This window comes from Ceratotherium simum, chromosome 26 (assembly GCF_057802395.1).
Source record: "Ceratotherium simum simum isolate JZ-2026a chromosome 26, ASM5780239v1, whole genome shotgun sequence".
Lineage (NCBI taxonomy): Eukaryota > Metazoa > Chordata > Mammalia > Perissodactyla > Rhinocerotidae > Ceratotherium > Ceratotherium simum.
In genome coordinates, this window is record NC_141925.1 from 8,509,549 (window position 1) to 8,531,411 (window position 21,863).

The 21,863-nt window shown below is 42.4% G+C and overlaps 1 protein-coding gene across 1 annotated transcript in view; it reads right to left on the bottom strand.

Moving 5' to 3' along the window:
• The window catches only part of GRIN2A (glutamate ionotropic receptor NMDA type subunit 2A), a 150,156-nt gene that overhangs the window by 73,659 nt on the left and 54,634 nt on the right, over positions 1–21,863 (bottom strand). Inside the window, exon 3 of the mRNA XM_087417806.1 lies at positions 1,292–1,497. Coding sequence (XP_087273932.1) covers positions 1,292–1,497 — 206 coding nt within the window. The remainder of the gene's footprint in view (positions 1–1,291; positions 1,498–21,863) is intronic.

A 21,863-nucleotide genomic window follows, 5' to 3' on the forward strand; every position in this document is an offset into this window, starting at 1 on the left:
ATTCATCTGTTGAAGCCCTAATCCCCAGTGTGATGGTATTAGGTGGGGCCTTTGAAAGGTGATAGGTCTTGAGGGGGAAGTCCTCAAGAATGGGTTTAGTGCCCTTATAAGAAGAGACAGGAGAGCTTGCTTCCTCTCTCTCTGCTCTTCACCTGTGAGGATACAATGAGAAGATGGACGTCTGTGAACCAGAGGGCCCTCATCAGACCCCGGATCTGCCAGCACCTTGATCATGGACTTCCCAACCTCCAGAATTGTGAGAAATAAATGCCTGTTGTTTAAGCCACTCCGTCTGTGGTGACATGTTACAGCAGCCTGAGCTGACGGAGACATGGAGTCACAGCTGGGTCCTGTGGAAGTAGGGAGAACTAACCCAACTTGGGGATGGAGTGGTTAAGACTTAAAGGCCAAGCAAGAATTAGCCAAGTGAAAGGACACAATCAGAAAATACTCACAAAAAATGTAGATTTCCATCTAATGGCAGGCCTTTTCCTTTTGTGAACCCCCCCTCAAGGATGGTCTTGTTGTGTATGTTTTCATAGCAAAGACTATAATCAGGGCCTTGGATTTGGCCATGAAGATTTATGCTTCTTCAAAGGGTTTATGGATTAGGGAGAACCCTTTACTAGAGACTCTAATAAAAAGTGTCAGCTCTTTCTTCAAACCATAATGAAAGAGGAAACGACATAGATGGGATGCTTGCTTGCTGCTCGTGAGCTAGGACAACTCCAGGAGGTCAGTTCCACATTGATCAAATCAAGCCATATGTAAGGTGCATGTTGACCCCCAGCGGAGAGAAGTTGTGAAAATTTTTGAGAGGTTCGCATCTGGGAAATATACAAGACATGGAAGGAAGTGGAAGGTGCAGGGTTGGGGGAGGAAGCAGCCAGAAAAATACAAAAGAAATGATTATGTAACGAAAGATTGAAGGGGGACTTGACTCAGCATAACGGTTAAGAATATGGTGGTGGAGTCAGATGGACCTCTTCCATTTACTAGCTGAATGGCTTTGAACGTGTTGCTTAATCTTCCCATAACTCAGTTTTTATCACGTTTAAAATGGGCAAAACCATTTACCTCACATTGCTGTTGTTGGAATTAAACAATGCAAACCCCTTGGTGTAGTTCCAGGTATTAAATCTCTTTAAAAATCTATTATTATATTATACCTATTATAATAGAGTGTATTTTATACTACATTTTATTACTGTTTCATAGATATCATCGTTATCAATGGTACATGCTATTTTAAAGGATTGGGCACATCAACCCACAGCATCCCCAGACTCACTTGATTTTGACGAACTTCCGACATGGCACAGTGTTTCTCACGCATGTCTCGGTCAGTGGATCTATGTCTTCCACAATGACAAAGGGGGCCTCCTCCAGGGTGACGATGCTCAGATGGTTGTCGTCCGGCTCACAGTCCGAGAACGACTTGTACCGCGGCCACACAGCATGTCTCAGGCTCAGGGTCTGGTTCTCCCACTTGCCCACCTGTGTCATAAAGACAAAGACATACCTTGCTTTCTTGTGCCACTGGCTTCTAGAAAGGCAAAGCCTTTCCCGAAAGCAGCACAGAGAAGAATCCCATCCGTCTTTTCTGCTACCTACCTCAACATACACATCTGTTTATATGCTAAGAAAAATGGATACAAGGGGAAAGCAGAATATTGGGCAGCCCCCATGCCCTAGACTCTCTCCAGACTAATTAAATTATGCAGGTTTTGCCTAAGCACTGATACTTTTAGAGCTCCCCAGGTTCTGCCAGAGTTCAGGACCACTGGTGTCATGAAAACAGCATGGAGTTTTAGAATCAAAGAGGTCTGGGCTTGAATCCCCAGCTCTGCAACTTACTCGCTGTACAACCTCAGGCAAGCTGTTAACTACTATGAACGTCTGTTTTCTCATCTGTAAAAAGGCACAATTGTACCTACCGTATAAGGATGTCCTGGGAATTAAATAAGGCAATTTGTGAAAAGCATACAGCACAGTGCGTGGCGCATAGCAGGGACTCTATACGTTTCTTTTAGGTATAGAAGAGAGACAATGGAAAGGAGAAAGATTAAAAAAAAAGTGATAAGAGAAGGAAAAAGAGGGAAGTAAAGAGGAAGATGAGTCAAAGAACAAAAAGCAGGGAAGACTGGGCAGGAAAGAAAACACAAGGGGGACGGAGCAGGAGAGGAAATTAGAAGCAGCGTCACTTCAAACTCAGACACGATTCTATTTAAGTTGCAAATTAAGGTGAACTTTTATTAATCCAGCACAGAGTGGAGACTTTTACTGCTTAGCGTACATCACGACCTGTCAAAATAGCATCGATCGTGCTCCCTCCGAGCAGCAGTCAGCGTCTTAGCGAAATCAAATTGAAGGCTGTATGTTTTGAACCTTAATTTTATTTGACAGCTTATTGGCACTATTCACATGCACGCTGGGAGAAAGCTGCCCCCAGCATCGCACTTTCTCCTTCCTCCTCCAGCTCCCACGCGCAATTGCTTGACACCACAGGTCAACGCTTTATTTGTAATACCAACCTCCAGGAAATCGCCTCATCTGAAAAGCTAAGTGCCAAGCCCAGGCTTGTCTGTGTTGACGTGACCCACTCCCTTCTCCTCCAGTCACCAGAAATGAATCTCAGGCCCTTAAAGAGGATCCAGACACGTTGGACACTGGGAGAGGCGATGGGGTTGGAGGAGAGAAGGCCATGGCGGCTCTCTCAGATTACCTCATCATTTGGGCTGGAAAATTTCTGCCGCGTGTAGAGAAACATCCCATGTGGCCAGTTACAAAATTGCCCAGCTACACGGATACCCTCCTTTTTAAGACAGGAAGGGCAGTGGAGTAATTTGGTCAAACAAACATGTTCACCCACCCATGCTGTGATGTGTAACACAAGTGGATGGCATGTTGAGCCCATCAATTTCTTCATCCATTCAACATAGATTTATTGAATACCAACTATGAGCTGGCGCCAGCCTGGGAACAATGATGGATAAAACAGAACGATTCCTGCATTCTTGGAACTATCAGTCAGCTGCGGGACAAAGACCAAACCAATAACAATAAATATGCAAATAGACAAAGAGATAGCCAAGCTTTTCCTTTTGGGACATGTTATATCAATCCCTTATACCAATCCCTTTTCTTTCCAGAGTTCAGTGGGTTAGAGAATGGCTTTTGGAGTCAAACAGAACTAAGTGCTAATCCTGGCTTTACCCACTAGCTGAGTAGCCTTGGGAGAGTCAGTTAACCTCTCTGAGCTTCACTTTCCCTACCTGCAAAATGTGGCTAACAGGATGTGCCTTTCAGGACTGTAGTGAGATTTGAATGAGCCAAAGATGTATATGAAGCACTGAGCACAGAACTTAGCATGGAACATACATGGTAGCTGCTATTATTTTATTATTGTTGTAGTCAGCATTTAAGATGTGGCTCAAATATCACCTAATCTGTAAAGGCGTTCCTGCCTTTCCTAGTAATACAGAATTTTGCACCTATTTCCACCATAGCATTTGATGCTATAATTATAACAATGTCACCTTTGAGCACTTCTGTTAGTCAGGAAATGCGCCAATATACCACTTAGTTTAATCCCCACAAAGCCTACGTGGTAAGGATTATCATTCCAACTTCACACTTCAGGGAACTGAAAAGCAGAGAGGTTATGTAACCTGCTAAAACTCACACAGCTAGTAAGTGGTGGAACCAGAGCTATACTATGGGGCTGTCTGAACCCAAAGGTGCTTTCCCACAAGTGTTTCTATTAATTGATCTGCATTAATCATGTTATAGCTCCAAGACCCTTCCTTCCTTGCAGAAACAGCTCTGAAAGGCCCAAGATCACATAAATAGAGGCAAAGACCGTTTAGCTAGCAGAATCTTTGGTGATGTCACGCACCACATCACATACCCTACCCTGTGGGAGGCAGGCAAAGGTTCTAGCCCAAGGCTGACTCATGGAGAGAGACTTTGCAAAGGTTTATGAGTTCCCAGAGTGCAATAACTTCCTAAATCTTCTCTAAGTTCCTCTCTCCCTTCCCAACATGTCTAAGTAAGCACCCGTGGGTTGGCCAGGGAAAGTGGAAGCAAGTAGTGGGTGGAAAAACTTGATTAGGAGCTGAAGCTGCTGTGTGAACAGAGCCTTAGATGCCCAGAGCTCTTACCACCTTCTCTGAGCCTGATAGGCTCCTCTGATAGGCTCCCATTCCAAACACAAAAAATCCCAACTCTGAGATTTTATATGCCAGATGGGGAGAACAGACATCCTTCACTTTCCCCTCCAATGTCCCTGTTTACAAGGAGCTATAACTGAGTCCAGTGTTTGTAGACAGCTTTAACAGAGATTCATCCATTTGACAAGTATTTATTGAGGAGCTACTAGGCGTCAAGCCCTGTGCTAGACACTAAGGATACTCTAGTGCAAGCAACAAAGTTTTTTACTAGTAAAAAAGTTTTTACTTTTTATGCTAATTGGGAAGACAGATCTGAGTCAAATAATCACACAAAAATATACATCATGCAAACTGGGAAAAAGAAAGAAAAAATGAGTCTAAGTGAGAAAAGAGGGGGAAGAAATCACAGAAGCCTTCCTGGAGGAGGTGGCACTTAAGCTGCAATTGGACCCAAGATGAATGGGTGGGGGGTAAAAGAAAGTGGAGGAAGGGACAGCACTCAAGGCAGGCAGGGGCCAGATGATGCAAAGATCCTGTTGAGGAGTTGAGATTTACCCTAAGAGTTAATCTAGTCTAATCTAGCCAAAATAGAAAAAGATATATGGAAGTCATCATGAACATATGTCCATATGTAACCTGCCCGAAGGTGGAAGCTCTTTGACCCCTCGATTCATATTTTTTCTTTTTTTATTATGGAAAAATTTTAACTTATACAAAAATAGAATAGTAGAATGAATCTCCATATTCCCATCATCTAGCTTCATTAATTACTAACTCATGGTCAATCTTGTTCATTTATACTCTCACCCACCTCTCCCATATTATGTTGAAGGAATCCCAGACATCATGTCATTTCACTCATAAATCCTTAATTTGATTTAAGTATCTAATCTCCAGTTGCTTAACAATATTATACCTGGGCAGTCTATGTGTTGATGTATATGTTTCACTCATTAGATTATGATTCCCTGTCTACAGGGATTTGATATATATGGTGGTTGATTTCTACATCCACAGCTTCTAACTCTGGGCCTGGCACAAGGAAGGACTTATTGGATGTTGACGGAATGAATGAACATAGAGCCTGAATTTTTTAAAACATTTGTAATTCAGAAAATATTAGTAGATTGATCAACGTGTCCATGTGTGCCTCAGCTATGGAAACTTGCACCCTAAGCAAAATACTGCAGTATCAAGAACCCACATTCTCTCCCTCTTACTTCAACTTCGGCCTCCCACTCTTGGAGCCATTGAGGGTGGCTGTCTGAATAGCCTCTAAGTATTAAATTTTCCAGAAAGAGCCAACACCGTCATGCCAACACCATTTAAAAGGGACTCCAGCCACTCTGAAGTGTTCACGAGGACAGGAAGATTCAATGGAATAAACCTTGAACTGAGAAGAAACCTCAGTCTCAGTCAAATCACACCATCTCTGCCTGCCTCAGTTTTCATAGGCATTAAATGGGCATGGAATACGAATTCTCGATGTGCCTGTTTTGAAAAAGTCATGTCCAAAACAGAAGAACCTTGTTCACTCTGAAGATGGTAGCCACCAGTCTCTACTCCTGCTCCCATCTTTGATCCGATGGTGACTCCCCCGCTATTCTCTAAACTGGACCTCCTTCTTGCTCCCAATCCCCTCCAGAATCGTGCACACCACACTTGGCAGAGTCTGTAACTTTAGATCAGCGGTCCTGACCCACATAAGCTACCCAGAAAAGTTAGCAGATATCCGGGTTCCACCACATTTCCACCAAAAATGCTTCCTGAGGTAAGTTTTCAATGCATCAAAGCAAGTGAAATGATACAGTTGCTGTTGAACTCATGGTCCTATTTCTGGAGCTCAAAGTGAAAATGAAGTTAGAGGACACCTTGCCGAACTGGCTAGATTTATACATGACCAGGACAGGAAAGTGCACATGTGTATGTGTGTTGGATACATGCACATGTATACGCACATATGGATCCCACTGATTTTCAGGGATCAGCTTCACTGCTACAGGATCCCTCTCTTCTCTCTCTCATATGGCACAGAGGGAAAGGGTTCAGAATCATTAATACCATGGGCTTAGGGGTCAGACAGACAGACAGGTAAAATCCCACCACTGCCCTTAGCTGTGTGACCTTGTACAAGTCACATAATCTCTCTGAACCTCCGTTCCCTCAATCACAAAATGAAATATTTCAATTTCACATGGTGTTTTGAGGGTTATAAGTGAGATAATCATGGCAAATGTTCCTGAATACACAGTTCCTGGCACACAGCAAGTTCTCCATATGTGATACTATTATCATTAACCCAACATTTATTAAGCCTCTCCTTGGGAAAATGGGGAGGCTTTGTAGCACAAGCACTGGCTGAGGAAGTAGAGACCTGAGTTTCTGCTATGACATGCACTTGACCTTTGACCTCAATGTTTGAGTCCCAGTTTCCTCACCTATAACAGGGATAATGGGGTTAGGGTTGGACAAGGTGATCTCTAAGGTCTTTCAGATCTAAGGTTCTGTGCAAAGCACAGGAAAAGTTGCCCTCCCAACCTGATTTGGATCAGGGCAATGAGTCGCTAATGGGTGAAAGGAGCGCTCCTCACAACTTGATGTTTAATTCTGGATAGCAGCTAAATGTCAGGGTAGCTGTGCCTGTGGGAAGAAAGGCCAGCAGAGACCAGTCAAATGACATGCCTACCTCTGAAGTGGGTAGGATGGATCTGAGAACCAAGCCAGAAGACCAAGAAGAAAGAATGAGGTCAGTCGAGCCTCCTTGGTCGGGAGTCCTCCACACTGCACGAAAGCCAGTGGCACCCACATCTGAGGCTTCACTCAACGCTGACTCATCCTCATTCTCTAGAGCAAAGCATGGGTCCCAATCCTGACTCGGCCAAGCCCTAGCTGTGGTCCGTTGGGCAATGATGATGATGTCAATGGTTAACATTTATTGAGTGCTTTACTAGGAACTGTGCTGAGGGTGTTTCATGCGTTATCTGACTTGATCCTCGCAGCAACTCTAGGAAGTAAGGCACCATGATTATTCTCATCACTTGGTGTGTACACTGAAGCTTAAAGAGATTAAGTATCTTGTTCGAATCACATGGTAAGGGGCAAAGCAGGGATTTAAACTTTCACTGGTCAGTGAAAACCTAGAGCCCTGCTTAATCACTAGCTCCCTCTTTGAAATCTGGTTTCTTCATATTTTAAAGGTAAATAATAGCACCCACCATACAGAGTTGTTGTTAAGGATTAAGTGAGATGATAAAAATAAGTCTTTCTGTTTCCACCATTCTGAGAGCTTTAAATACTAATTCATGTAATTCTAAAAACAGACCCATGTATAAGATACCACTTATTATTATCTCCATTTCATAGATAAGGAAACTGAGGCACAGAGTTTAAGTAACTTGTTCAGTTTACATGGTTTGAGGTTGGTAGAGCTAAGGTCTAAACCCAGGGCTCATTTTTAAACTAGTGAAGAAATGCAACTACAAATTTTTGCTGGGGAAAGAAAAAGAAAAACTTTATGGTGCAGAAACCTGACAAACTACCTCAGCCAGATGATCAAGGCCGATATCAACAAGCGTGAGTCATTTTATAGTGCATCCCCTTGATACAATGTGATGACAGTGGTGCTTCACCTGTGGGGTCTTCCTCCCAAAACACATAACCTCAGTCTAATCATAAGAAAAGTATCAGAAAAACTCCAATTTAGGAACATCCTAGAAAATATCAGACCAGTACTCCTCAAAACTGTCAAGGTCATCAAAATACAAAGAAAGTCTAAAAAACTATCATAGCCAACGGGAGCCTAAGCAGATATTACAATTAAACGCAATGTGGTATCAGGGATGAGATATCAGGATGGAACAGAAAAAGAACATCAGATAAAAACTAAGGAAATATATAAGCATGGGCATTAGTTAACAATGTGTGAATAGTGGCTCATTAATTGTGACAAACTCACCAGATGTCAGATGTTAATAATCAGAGAAACAGGGGTGACGTATATGAGAACTCGCTGTACCATCTTTGCGATTTTTCTGTAAACCTAAAACTACTCTAAAATAAAAAGGTTTTTAAAAAATTTTTTTCTGAATTCAAAAAGAGGGAATTTTTTAAAATGACAGATATACTCTCAGAGAGACAGAGGGGCAGATTTGCCAAGACTGTGGCCAGCAGTCCTGGCTTCAAACCCCAGCTGTGCCACTTGGATACATTGCTTAATATCTCTTTGCCTCAGTTTCATCATCTGAAGGATGGGATCGTGACAGTGGTACAACTCATTGGACTGCTGTGAGGACTAAATTAGTCACTGTCCCTAAAGCACACAGGGGGCTGCCCAGTACAGGGAAGATGCTGTGTGTTGTTATTTTGTTGTGGTTTAAATCAATGGAAAAAAAACCTTTAAATGCAAGTTCATATGATTTCATGTTTTGACTCCATTAAAGCATGTCTTGATACTAACTTTAGTTGGATGCGGGCATTTTTTTTCTTACATCAGTGATTTTAGCCACAAATCATGATTTTCTCCACATTTTCCCTTCTGCTATTTTTGCCTGCCCATCATCCATTTCCCATATTTATTTTACTTTTTTATTGATATAACATTGGTTCATAACATTATATAAATTTCAGGTATCCATCATCATATTTCAACTGCTGGATAGGCTACATTGTGTTCACCACCAAAAGTCTGGTTGCCATCCGTCTCCATACACGTTACCCATTTTTTTGCTTAGCGCATGTTGATTTTCCTTTGTAGAGATCCCTGCCTCCAATTTCAGAATAGGCAGGCATATTTTATTTGGCAAATCAGGACATTTAGCCCCCGAGCCACTGTGATTGGCTCAGGAATGAGCCCATAACCTAAGCTGAGCCAATAGGTGTTTTCCCTGGGACTTTTGCTGGAACTATTCAGATAGGGTGGTCATGACAGAAGAACCAACCAGAGAATGAACACAGAGTTAAGAAATAGAAGAGAGCAATAAAGTCATGACAGCATTGCTTGAGCTCTTATAATAATAAAAGTTGACATTCACTGGCATTTATTATGTGTTAGGCACCATTCTTAGCACTATTTTAATTCTTATAAACATTCTATACACCAGAAAGAGGTGCAGGCAGATGATTTTTATTTCTATCACGATTTTTTTTTTTGTAATTAAAAACAGTCCCAAACTCACCCAAACAGGCTGTGTAGGAGGAAAAAAAAAATCTTTACCTTCAAAATTTTGGTGATAAATCTTTGAGTGTGTTCAGCGAATATACTGAGGTTTTGAGAACAAAGAAAAATAATTGACCTCTGATGGAGAAAAGTGATTTTGTTAAAAGAAATAGAAAAAGGGGAAATTAACTTTGTAATTATTTTTTTATCTGTTCTTATTAATAACATTTAAATATAGTGCTTTTAGAAAGCCAATTGCTCTTCGGATCCTGGAAAGTGTTTTGTGAAAGGGCAGTGATTACTTATCAAAATGTTCAGCCAATATTTTCTCAGAGCAGAAATAATTTCACCTCCAGAAACTGTCTGTCGAAGTTAATATTCACCCCTTCATGCCTGGGTAAATTCAGAGAGATGTCACAGAGGCTGCAGGAGGCTGGAAGAAATTAGGTTAATGGATGTTTGCGGATTTCCTTTCAAAGAAGTATGAGTGTTTGATCTTATTTGATCTATTCATGAAATGCTTTCAAGAGACAATGAAAATCACCTCATAATTGGTCTCCTGGTCTCCCAAGCCACCCACTAAAAACATATATCTAACCACCAAAATCATAGATCTACTCCTACTCAAATCCTTACATGACTCATGCTGCCTACAGAATCAAACCCAGACTCCCCTTTCCATTAATGGACCCTACAATAGAGGCCCAGCCAACCTCACTACGCTCTCTCCTTTCTCTATCACTTTTTCAGTTTCTCTCTCGTACACCCTATACGTACTCCAACACTGAAACAACATATACACGTATGCCTTTAAACACACATACAGTTACACCAACACACACTCACAAATGTATATATGTTTATGTATGTATGTATGACTGTTTTGTATATATGTATACAAACAATACAATCACCTACACACACACACTCATACCTACCCAATCTTACAATAACACACATATGCACTCACATCCGCACACACATGCACAACTACACATAAACACATTCCTAGCACACACAGTCTCTCTCACACACACACATCACCCAACCACAATGATGCACACAATTTTCACTTCCTACCAAACTCACCCTGAACGACACCCACTTCCCTGCCTTTTCCTGCACCATTTCTTCTACCCGAAATTCCTCTCCTTGTCCTCTCCACCAATTGAAATCCTACCCATTCTTTCCAAGTACCACTTCTCCCTCAGAGCCTCATTCTCCAGCTGGAATTCATTTTTGCTTTTTCTGTGCCTCCAGAACATTCTCCTTTTCCCTTGAATTCTCTCACTTGTTCATTCATGAGCTCAACACACATGCTCCTGGTGCATTACACTGTGCCAAGCCCTGCAGGAGGCCTGGGGCTACAAGTGTGAACAATCCAGGCCTAGTCCCTATCCTCAGAGCTTCCAGTCCGGCTGGAGAGGAGAAGTCAAAGCTCAACGGCAATCAAGTGAGATAAATGCCACACTGGGGGTAAGCTCAGGATGCAACTGAAGCAGAAAGCTTCCCGTTCTGGAAGGGAACCAAAAGACGCTTCCTAGAGGAAGTGACTTCCAACTATGAGGCAGACCAGCAGAGTTGGTGTGTGGCTTGTTAAGGGGTTCTATCTTTATCTTTAGGGCAACTGACGTGTATCGAGGGGTGGGGTGGGGATTATTGAAGACTTTTCATCAGGGGAGTGATAAAATTAGTCTGATGTATTAGAACGCCTCTTTCCAATGCAGTGCAGAGAAAGGGTTTGCGACTAAAAGATTCTGAGCACAGAGTGATGGGTTAGGATGCAGATGCATTAATCTGGAGGAGCCTGACAGAGGGCCACAGGGGTGAGGCTGGCATGAACTCACAAAGTCTCAATGTGGTAGAACCAATAGAACTTAGACACTGATTGTATGATTGTAGGGGGCTGGGGGGTGATGGCCCAGTTTGCCTTATATTAAAGTTCTTCAGAATATCCGGCCTGGCCAGTCTTCTGCAACCACGTGACCCACATCGGCTATGGCATAGCGTCCACCCACAAGCCAGTTCAGTAAGTATTTGCTGAATTGAACTCGATTCAGACTGCAGCGTTGCATCAATTTTTACTTAGAATTCAAAGTTAAAAGAGGAAAGTTGCCTGTTTACTCAGCTCCTCTCCTTGGAGACAAGACAATAGGGATTGCAAAATTAAAAATGAGAGAGGAAATTTATTAAAACTGATGAGGGAAGCAGAGTTCATGCTGCCTACGCTCCAGGTTGACTGGCCCCGGTTAGCTCATTGGATGATTTCATAACCAAAGGGAAAACAGGCCTTAAAACAAACACTTGACATGTGCAAAACATCAGAAAACATTTCACTCCGGATAATAAGCAGTGATTTACTCCCAAGCTGGAGAAAACATGAGTAATTAACTCTTCAGGAAGATGAATTTAAGGAGAAAAACAAAGCAAACAGGAGGCCTATTTCTCTCCACCTGAATTATAAAGTCTTCTAAAGGACATGAGATAAGTGGCCGTGCAGGAAATTCAAGATGATTTAATGTCCATATTTAGCATAAATAGCATCATCGATTAACACCACTTCCATGCCTCTGCATGCGGATCTAACGCACAGGCAAGCAGACAGCAGGTTTAGGCACAAGTAATTTTGTGTCTTGGGTTGCTGCTCGAGACCAAAAGCAGATCTGAATTTGATTGATCTGGAAACTACAACACAGACGTCTGAGCCACAACCATGGCTTGGTATTAAGTTGAAATGCACTCTGTCTGGAGTAGTGTGTGCAGTTGAGTCCAGTGATCTTTTTTTTAAATCAAGACCCAACCTAAAGTTTGTCCAAGACAGCTAGAGTCTGCTGAAACCAAACGTCACAATGAACCCAGCTTTCTCCTCCATGGTATATTCGAACCTGCTTCTACAGTGAAACTGCTGAAAAGCGAGTGTGGGTCAAACCTACTTTGTCTTCACTGCCCTGGGGCCTCAGATGGCCACCGGCAGAGTGAAACTAAGATTTACTCTTCAGATAATAAGGTAAAGCGCCTGCTTCCTTTGAATGCAGTATCTTAAATGCAACTATCAGAGTTGGTGGATTATGAAACTTTAGCATGAATAAGAACCTCTCCTTGGAGGCTGATTCACAAGGCAGGCTCTTAGGCCAGATCAGTGGTGTAGTGCTTAAGTTCGCACACTTTGGCAGCCCAGGATTCGCAGGTTCAGAACCTACTCACCACTCATCAAGCCGTGATGTGGTGGCGTCCCACACACAAAATAGAGGAAGGTGGCATAGATGTTAGCTCAGGGCCAATCTTACTCACCAAAAAAAAAAGAAGATCTGAAGACCTGGAGTGTCTGCATCAGTAGGTCTGGGACGACGCCTGAGAACCTGACTTTTCAACCAGGTTCCTAGGTCTTTCTGCTCTCGGTGGTCCAAGGAGCACATTTTGAGAAGCACCTAAAGGATCATACCTATGGCTACCAGCAGGATTAAATATAGCACGAGGAAAAGATGGAAATCTTTCTTCTTGGGTTATTTACGTAACCGGTGGCAATTGCCAGCAGATCTAAATGAGTGTAATCAGCTATTAGAGCCTTAATTACATTCCTCTCAGTTGAAATTTCAGAATTGCCTAATTGTTACACAGCTCACATTGGAGCAGTTGATTTTTTTTTCCTATTATAACAGCTCTCAGGATAATCTAACATCTTTATGGATAACGGCATCAACTGTCTTAGAACCCAGCACTGATCTGGTAATTCATGGAGACGTGTTTTGATCATTGTTATCTCTGCGAACAACCCACATATTTGCTTCCATTCTCCTCTTGAGGTTCAGCCAACAGGAGAAGAGCTCAGTGCTCAGGCAACCTCACATTTGAAAGTGAAATTCTCTGGAACAATGAGCCACCATTTTCTCCCCAAGTTATTTACATCTTTAGTCCTCACCAGTTCCTCTGTTCTCAGGTCCCTGGGGATGGAGACAAGTTCTATTTCTTTGTTTTACTTTTAATTCTTTGTGTGCCTTTAAAAGTGATGTGTCCTTGTAATTAGCTAACCAGTTAATAGTGTTTTCTTTCTCTTCTCTGGTTCCACGTTGGAACGATATAACATTAAAGACTTGAAAAATTAGCAAAACGTAAAAAGGAGCTCTCTCATTATTACTAATTAATTTTTTGAACATGCTCTTGGGAGTCCTTCATTGTGAAACTTCTGTATCAGTCAGTCCTCCACGGGCTGTAATAATGATTATTAAATAATTAATAAGTATAATAAATGGCATTTCTTGAGGCACTGTGATCACCCCAATATGCATTTTCTTATCTCACCGTCACAATCCTGTAAGGAGAAGGCCATTCTAACCCTCATTTGACTGGTTGGGAAACTGTAGCTTAAGTGACTTGCCCAAGAGAAAATGGTGAAAGAGAGTGTCAGACAGTCTGAGCTCAGGCCATCTGACTCCAGAGCCTGGGGCTGTTACCACTATTTGAAATTCCCAAGGCTGCCATCATATTTGCTTTGGTACATATTAAGGCAAACGGGAGCGGTTTGCTTCGTTGAGGGGATATTCCATGGATCAATTGGAAAGACCTCATTGCAAAGTGAGGTCCTGGGGAGCAGAACACTCGAGTTCAGGCTCCCACTAGGTAGAGCCTTTCCCCTTTGGAGAGAGGTGAAGTTTTCTATCCCTGTAAAGTACAGGAGGAGAGGAGAGCACAGCCAGCGGTTGACATCTTGCAGTTTTCTCTTATGTATGTCAGTTTTCTTTACTCAGTTTACCTGTGAACTAATTCTTCTAAGGACTTTGAATTCCACCGTGGAAAATGCCTCTAACAGCAGAGCTGCAGCGAGCCCATGCAGGCATGAGGTTGAATTCCGCCGCCACTAACAGAGACATCCAAAAGGCGGTTCGAGTAATAGATGGGGGAAAATAATCAACTGCTCAAATGTGAACTGCATGACAATTAGGTAATTTAGGGATGTCAACCAAGAGGAATGTAATTAATGTTCTAACAGCTGATCAGACTTTTTCTTCGCCTCTGTGGTAATCTTCATCCATTACATAAGGGGCCTAAGAAGGGAACACTCCATCTTCCCTTTGTATTGTGTTGTACTTGATGTGCTGACGGCCTGGGCAATGCGACTCTGTTTACATTGCTGCCTCTGTTGTTATCAAAACTTGAACTTAAACTTGGTTGAAGAAAACCAGAATGCATATAGGTCTGCACAAACAGTTCAGGAGGAGATGTGAAGGAACGTGGGACAATCAACAGAAACTGGAATGGCAGGGGGTGGGATAAGCACATGATATTGGATGAGAACTTGACCTAAGGTCAGCCTTCTATAACAGTAACAGTGATAACCATTATTATTTTTAACACCTTCACAAAGACAATTTAGAAATATGGTACAGGTTTTTCTTTTGACCTTCTGCTTTTTCTTGGTAAATTTCAAAGATCAGTGTAGTTTCTACGTGTAAGATAAATGAAATGCCATTTGCAATCTGGCAGAGTAAATAGTTCTTTTTTGTGTATTTACCTGAATGGTATTTAGCAGCTCTTGTTCCCTCAGTGGAGTTGCCTGTAAGAGTTAGGATGTAGTGGAGAGAGGCATCCTTGGATGCTGGGTTGATGGCTGAGGCACCCTTTCAGTTGTTGGGATTATCAAGTTATTCTTGCCAGCCTGAAAATTATGACAAAGCTGGGCATCGATGTAGACATGACTCCCCTCTTACTCTTAGACAACTCTTTTTTAGTGAAACCTTCTTTGAAAAGTGGCAAAAATTTGAGGCTGAGTGTGTAACCGTTTATAAAAGGAGATAAGTTCCAGGTAATTAAATTGCAGACTATGAAAGCAGGAGATTTCAATGCATCACACCTGACTTGAGGGATTGAATAGGCCAAAAGCTGATGGATTTCCTCACTCAGCATTATGTAAAAAAAAAGCCAATTCCATTTGGATCTTGGCCCTGAACTTTCAAAGTTAACCTCATTGACACTGTCTGCAGAGTTTTGAAATAAGGTTATAAGACCTGGGGGTATCGATCAGCTGCAAAGCATTTCATCCCCTTGTCCATGAAAAGTTATTGGGTTGTGAAAGTTGAAGGTTTAGAACTTGGTGTCAGGTCTCTGATGGCCATTTGTTCTTCGGTATCTGGGGCAAAACAATAAATTTAAATCTTTGAGATGGATGTTCTCCTCCTTCCAGATGAAAGGGCCAGTCAGGGGTGGGTGCCTGAGGCCCTGCTGGTTATTACGAAGATGCTAACCAGAGCCCTTGTGCCTGTGAAATCCATCGCTGTGATGAAACGCACACTGATCAGAATTTCAATTCTCCTGAGATATGATGGTATTTTGACAATCGTTTTCCTTTCCTCAGCTCTGGCCCCAAACTACTTTGCTCCGGGCTTGTCTGAGCCCTAAAGTATTCCAGTGAGAGGATCCTTTGAAATACTAAAGCCAACAGAAGATTTAATGGTGGGGAAACAGTAATAAGCTTAACCACAGCTTTGCTCACTGTTAAAAACATGATTATTAGAAGGCGGTGGAGGAGACTAGGAACCCCTCGGGACGGGCCAGATAAGGCTCGCTATTCCAGCAAACGGAGCCTAAGTAACCCTCTGCTGTCAATCCAATTTCACCCAAACTGATTATCCTCATCCTGGACACCAATGAAGAGTTCCAGAGCCCTGTTAGAGTGACTGGGATGAAACGAGAATTTCGGTGGCCAACCAGGCAGCTACTTGGCATTTCCTGTTGAATTGTACTGGCAAACTCAGTAGTTTCAAAGAACCCTACACCTGGAGTCAGAAGACCCAAGTTCAAGTTCAACTGTGATGGGTATGAGCTGTGTCACCTTAGTTACACCAACACTTTTCAGATTCACACCAATTGTAGGCAAAGGTAGGATCCCCAAATTCCTGATCACTCTGTGTCACGACCAATTAGCAAAGCTATTCTCTAGGCTTTTAGTCACTCAAAGTTGGATGACATCGATTCATTGTTAACTCATTCAACATATGTTTTTTGAGTGCCTACTATGTGCCATGAACTGTTCCAGCACTGGTGATACAGCAGTAAATAGACTCTAAGCTGAGGGTCAGTCAACTTTAGCCCAAGGGCCAATTGTTTTTCTATGACCCATGAGCTAAGAATGGATTTTACATTTTTTTTCCTTTGGTGAGGAAGATTGGCCCTGAGCTAACACCTGTTGCCAATCTTCCTCTGTTTGCTTGAGGAAGATTGTGCCTAAGCTAACTTCTGTGCCAATCTTCCTCTATTTTGTATGTGAGACACCTCCACAGCATGGCTTGATGAGCAGTGTGTAGGTCTGTGCCCAGGATCTGAATCTGCAAATCACAGGCCGCCAAAGCAGAACACATGAACTTAACCACTACACCACAGGGCCAGCCCCTGGATTTTACATTTTTAAATGGTTGGCAAAAAAAAAAAAAAAAAAAAAAAAAAACAAATGGAAAGAATAATATCTTTTGACACGTGAAAATCATATGAGATTTGAATTTCAGTGTCCATAAATAAAGTTTGATTGGAACACAGCCATGCTCATTTTCTTATAGATGTTGTTAACGGTTGTTTTCAGGCCAAAACAGAAGAATTGAGTACCTGCCATACAGATAGTATGGCCTGCCTACAAAAAAAATTTACTAGCTGCCCTTTACATAAAATGTTTGCCAACCCCTGATCTAAGTGCCTGTCTGTAAGGGACCCACCCACCAGTGGGGAAAATAAAATAGAATGTCCTCGGAAGTAATTATAAAATGAAACAGAGAATGGTAAGTGCCAAAGGAGGAAAGGTAAAATAAAGGCAGAAGTGGGAGAGCAGATCTGGTGGGAGAGGGAAGAAATCATGAAAGGAGTGGTGACTGAGGGGAGCTGTACGGGAGGCAAAGGACAATTGGACAATCAGAGAAGGGACATCTAGGTTGAATGAACAGTGGTGACAAAAGCACAGAAGCTGAGCTTAAGGGACATGTTTGTGGGCCCAGTCCCTCTGGGCACATGGGAATTTGGTTGCATTTGAGTTCAAATCGGCAATTGGCCTTGGGATCTCTTAATGATTTACTCAACACCTGGGGATAATATTGGTGATTTTATCCATGTATGGCTGCTATTTACCATCTCCCACATCTTCTGGCCTGCCCTATTCAAATAATTATATCATTTCCTTCATAAGCACATACTTTTCCAACTATGGATAAAATTAGAAGTCAGGTTTTTTGACCTCTCCATCGACCACCTCCAGTCCACTTTACCCACCCATTCCCATGGGGAGAAAGTCACTTAGAATTGCTTGATTTCAATGGTTCTAAATTTAGATAATAGCTCTCACTCAGCTATTGTCTTGTCTCTTCTCCATCATTTTGGCCATTGGTCCCTGGGCTGCTCTATTTACTCCCAATTGCTTTACGCACTCATGCCTCCACTTCCTCCCCATTCCAACATAGACCTCTTCATCTATCACATCAATAGATTTTTTGCCATACCCACAATTAGCCTGCCCCAACTTTGTCCTCCTGTCACAACCACCTGGCACCACCACCCCCAATTCTGAGTCAATCCAACCACTTTCTCACCTGTAAACCTTCGGTTACAGGGAGAGAACATCACATAACCACATGGATTAACATCACTTAAAATGGAAGGACTCCTTCTCTGGCTAGAAACCCTTCTGTCTTCTCCTGATTGGCTATCTCCCATTCCCTAGAAACTATTTCAAACCTTCACACCTTCCCACGAGACTGGAACTCTGCCAGCTCCATCCTCACTCCCAGCTGATTAATCTGTCTCTTATTTCACAGAATCTGTGGACAACCCACATACCCCACAAACTTACCTGCCTCTACACATATGTCTCCCTTCTCCCCTCCTTCAATAATGAAAGAGGCATTTCTCGTCTAGCCTGACACTACTCCCGTTATTTGTGCTCTGGACACAGTCCTCTTCTGCACCAACCTCTCCTCTAAAACTGGCCTCGCCAAGATCGACAGTGGCTTCCTCATCACCAAATCCAACAGGTGTATCGAATTTGACATTCAGGGCCACTGCCATCTTCCTTGAGTCTCCCTGTGCTAGACCATCATAATCCTACCCTTTCTGAGCTATTCCCCGCCTCTTTGACTTCTCCAGCTCTGCCAAAATGTAAGCTCCTCTTTTGCATGTCCTGCCCCTGCCTCCTGCCTTCAACCTCCCTGCTCAGGCTTCTTCTACTGTCCACTCTTCAGTTATCACTTCTATGTTGACCGCCCTCAGATCTGACTACCTTTCACCAGCTCCTCTCTACTACCTCCAAGAAATCCCAAACTCAATAGGCTCAAAGTAGAACTCATCACCTCACCTTCTATCGTTAAACACACACCCACAATTTATCTCCCGTGTGCCAAATATGAGTTCTTAAAATCCCAACCTTGGAAATATTCCTTAATTCATCTCTGTCTCTCCACCTTCACGTATGTTAAGTCAATTGCCAAGCCTTGACAGTTCTAATATCTGAATAATTGTCCTTGTCCTCTTCTTTCCTGGCTTGCAACCACCACCCAGTCTGGGCCTTCCCCTCTCGTTGGTTTCTGCAACAGCCTCCCGACTGGTCTCCCTTTCCCAGATAGTGTTCCTCTCAGCCCATCCTCCAAGCAGTAGCCCAAGCCATCACTCTAAATATCTCTGCGTATGTGATCATTCCATTCTCCCCCTTAAAGCTTTTGGATGGTTTCTCATTACACTTGGAATCAAGTGAAAATGCTGGACAATAGTCTAAACAATCCAGCCCATTCCCAGGCCTCTCTAGCTCTCTGCATTCATACCAACCTCATTTCTGACAACCAACTTCCCATTCCACCCCTTCCCCACCTACAGCGACTCATAAATCCCACAGAACTAATCACAGGCTTCTGAGTACATCGAGCTCCTCTCAGCGCCAGGTTTTAACAGACACTACTGTTAAAACCGAAAACCCTTTCCCACTCTCTGCCTGGCACCCTCCTACTTGCCCTTCAGAACTCAACTTAGGGGACAGCTCTTCTGGGAAGCAGTCCCCGACCCCACAAAACCGGCCAGGTGAACTCCTCTTTGCTTATCTCATCAAGTATTGTAAGTATCATATTCTCATCTACCTGCCTTAGCAGACTCATTGAGGGGGGGCCGTATTCTGTTTGCTTTAGGATCCCTTACACCCAGCCCACAGCCTCTTACACAGAGATGCATAAATGTTTCTTAAGTAAACAAGTGAGAAAAATAAATGTACCAACATGACCACCACAGCCATGATCTTCCTGTAATCAAGCATCAACTTCACTTGGTCTCTTCTGGTAACATGTACTGAAAGCAATGTGGATTTTGGAGTCGGCTGAGCCCGAGCCTGAACACCAGCTCCTCTGCCTCCTAGCTGTGTGACCTTGGCTAAGTTTACTTCCTGGGCCCTAATTTCCTTCTCTGTAAAGTGGGCATAATAGGAGTAATCATATCATACAATTGTTGTGAGAATTAAACAAAATAACGCCCACAAAACACTTATTACTCTGTTTGCCACATGATCACTGCTCAACCAATTTTAAGTGCTTTATTATATACAAGATGATTACATTAATATATACAAGATATATACAAGATGTACGATGATGACATTAATTGATTTACGTGAACCTCCCAGCCTGGCCCATAGTAGGTATTCAGTCAAGGTCAGTTCCATCCCATTTACAATGTACATGTCCTCGTGAGGTGGAAATTGACCCCTGAATGTGGGACACTGGCTGCAACTCCAGAACAGGAGAGAGCAAGGCATTGATTTTATCAAAAACCCAGGCCCAGGGCCTATATCCCCACATGGCACTCAGGAAATGCATTTGGTTTTTTTCCGCTAGGGGGAGACAGATATGATCTTCACTTCCTGCTCTCTATTTTAGACAGAACTGATACTGCCTATTAATACAATCCTGCGCCCAGAGGAGCTCCTGCTAAGAGCAGCCTGGTGTTCTGTCAGCTGTTTCAATAAATCGAAAGGCCTGATAATTATGTTTAATTCCATTTGCTGGTTTGAGATTCTGCACAATTAATGCATACCATTAATTTCATAACTATAAATGTAACCCAGGCTTTCTTGGATCCTTAAGCCAAAAAGTGCGACTTTATGAATATACTTGTCAGTGCTCAACTGGCTAAGAAGCTGTATTGGGGGAAAAAAGAAGAGAAATGGAAAAAGGAAATTTCAGATTACAGACACATTGGGGAAAAGCATCCTATGTGGATAATAATATAAAATCCCCAGAGTTTATGATCTCTTTGTGTATTACAAGCTGCTGTTTATTATCTCATTTCATTTGACCTTCATGGCAGAGAGTCACATAAAGGTAAAGGAGATATTATTACAATTTTTCAGAGCAGTAAACTAATGTTCATTCAAGTAACTTGTCCCAGAAGATGCAGAAAATTTGTGAAAGAACTAGAAGCAGTTTTCTGACTGCTGGCCTGGGACTGGATTAATTGTGTATGTCTCAGTGTTCATCTCCTTGTGTGGAACTCAAAGAGAAAACAAGTGGACAACGATCCTTGAGTATGTTCATCTTTAAACTTTGAGCCCAACTCCTCTGCGAAAAGATAACGGCCATGAGGAGGCTTCTAGAAATCCACTCAAAATGCAAAAACAACAACAAAAAAATCAAAATAATTGTCATTTAAAATCTACATTGCACTTTGTGTAATAGTTCCTGTTTATTAAACTTGTTCTTACTATGAACCAAGCTCTATGCTAGATGCTTTACAAACATTATGCTTAATCCTCACAAGTTATGAAGTGGCTGGGTGACCATGTTCCAGTTAATTCACTTCTCTGATCCTCAATGTCCTCATCTGTAAAATAAAAGTAATTATAGTATCTACTGCTTAGGCTTGTGGTGAACATAAAATGTGATGATGGATGTCATATGTTTGGTTCCTGTGACAGAGTCACTGCTCAGAAATTGTCGGGCTCTTTGTTCCATTATTAGGAATTATATAGGAAAAACAAACTCCATGCCTCTCCCGCTGCGTCCTCTCCCTCCCACAGCACTGGGTGATGTCACCTGCGTTGTGGAATTGGATTGAGGAAGATAATGGAAGTTACTGGACAAAGTGTGGGTTTCAGAATCAGACGAATGGGAGTTCAAAATCCAGCTCAGATTCTTGGAAATTAATTTGTTCTCTGTATCATTTGGTCTTCTCATTTATAAAATGAAGATAATAACAGTACCAATATCATAGGGTTTTTGTGTGAATTAAAGGAGATCATGTCTCTAAAGTTCTTCCTGACACACAGGAAGCATTTAGTAAATGGTAGCTTTAATATCCTCACAGAAACCCCATAGGGAGGGAATTATCATTAGCTCCCTTTTACTGAAGGAGACACGCTGATTATCTGAGAAATACAAAGAACGGCAAATTTTCAGGGACAGCTTGGGTCTCAAAACTAAGCGTTACCCATGGCCAAACTCAATCTTATAAAGTTGATCAAATGCGCTTTCTCTCCTAAATGTCTCGGCTACTAAGCAGTGCCCTGCTCTACAAAGCAGGATGACAGC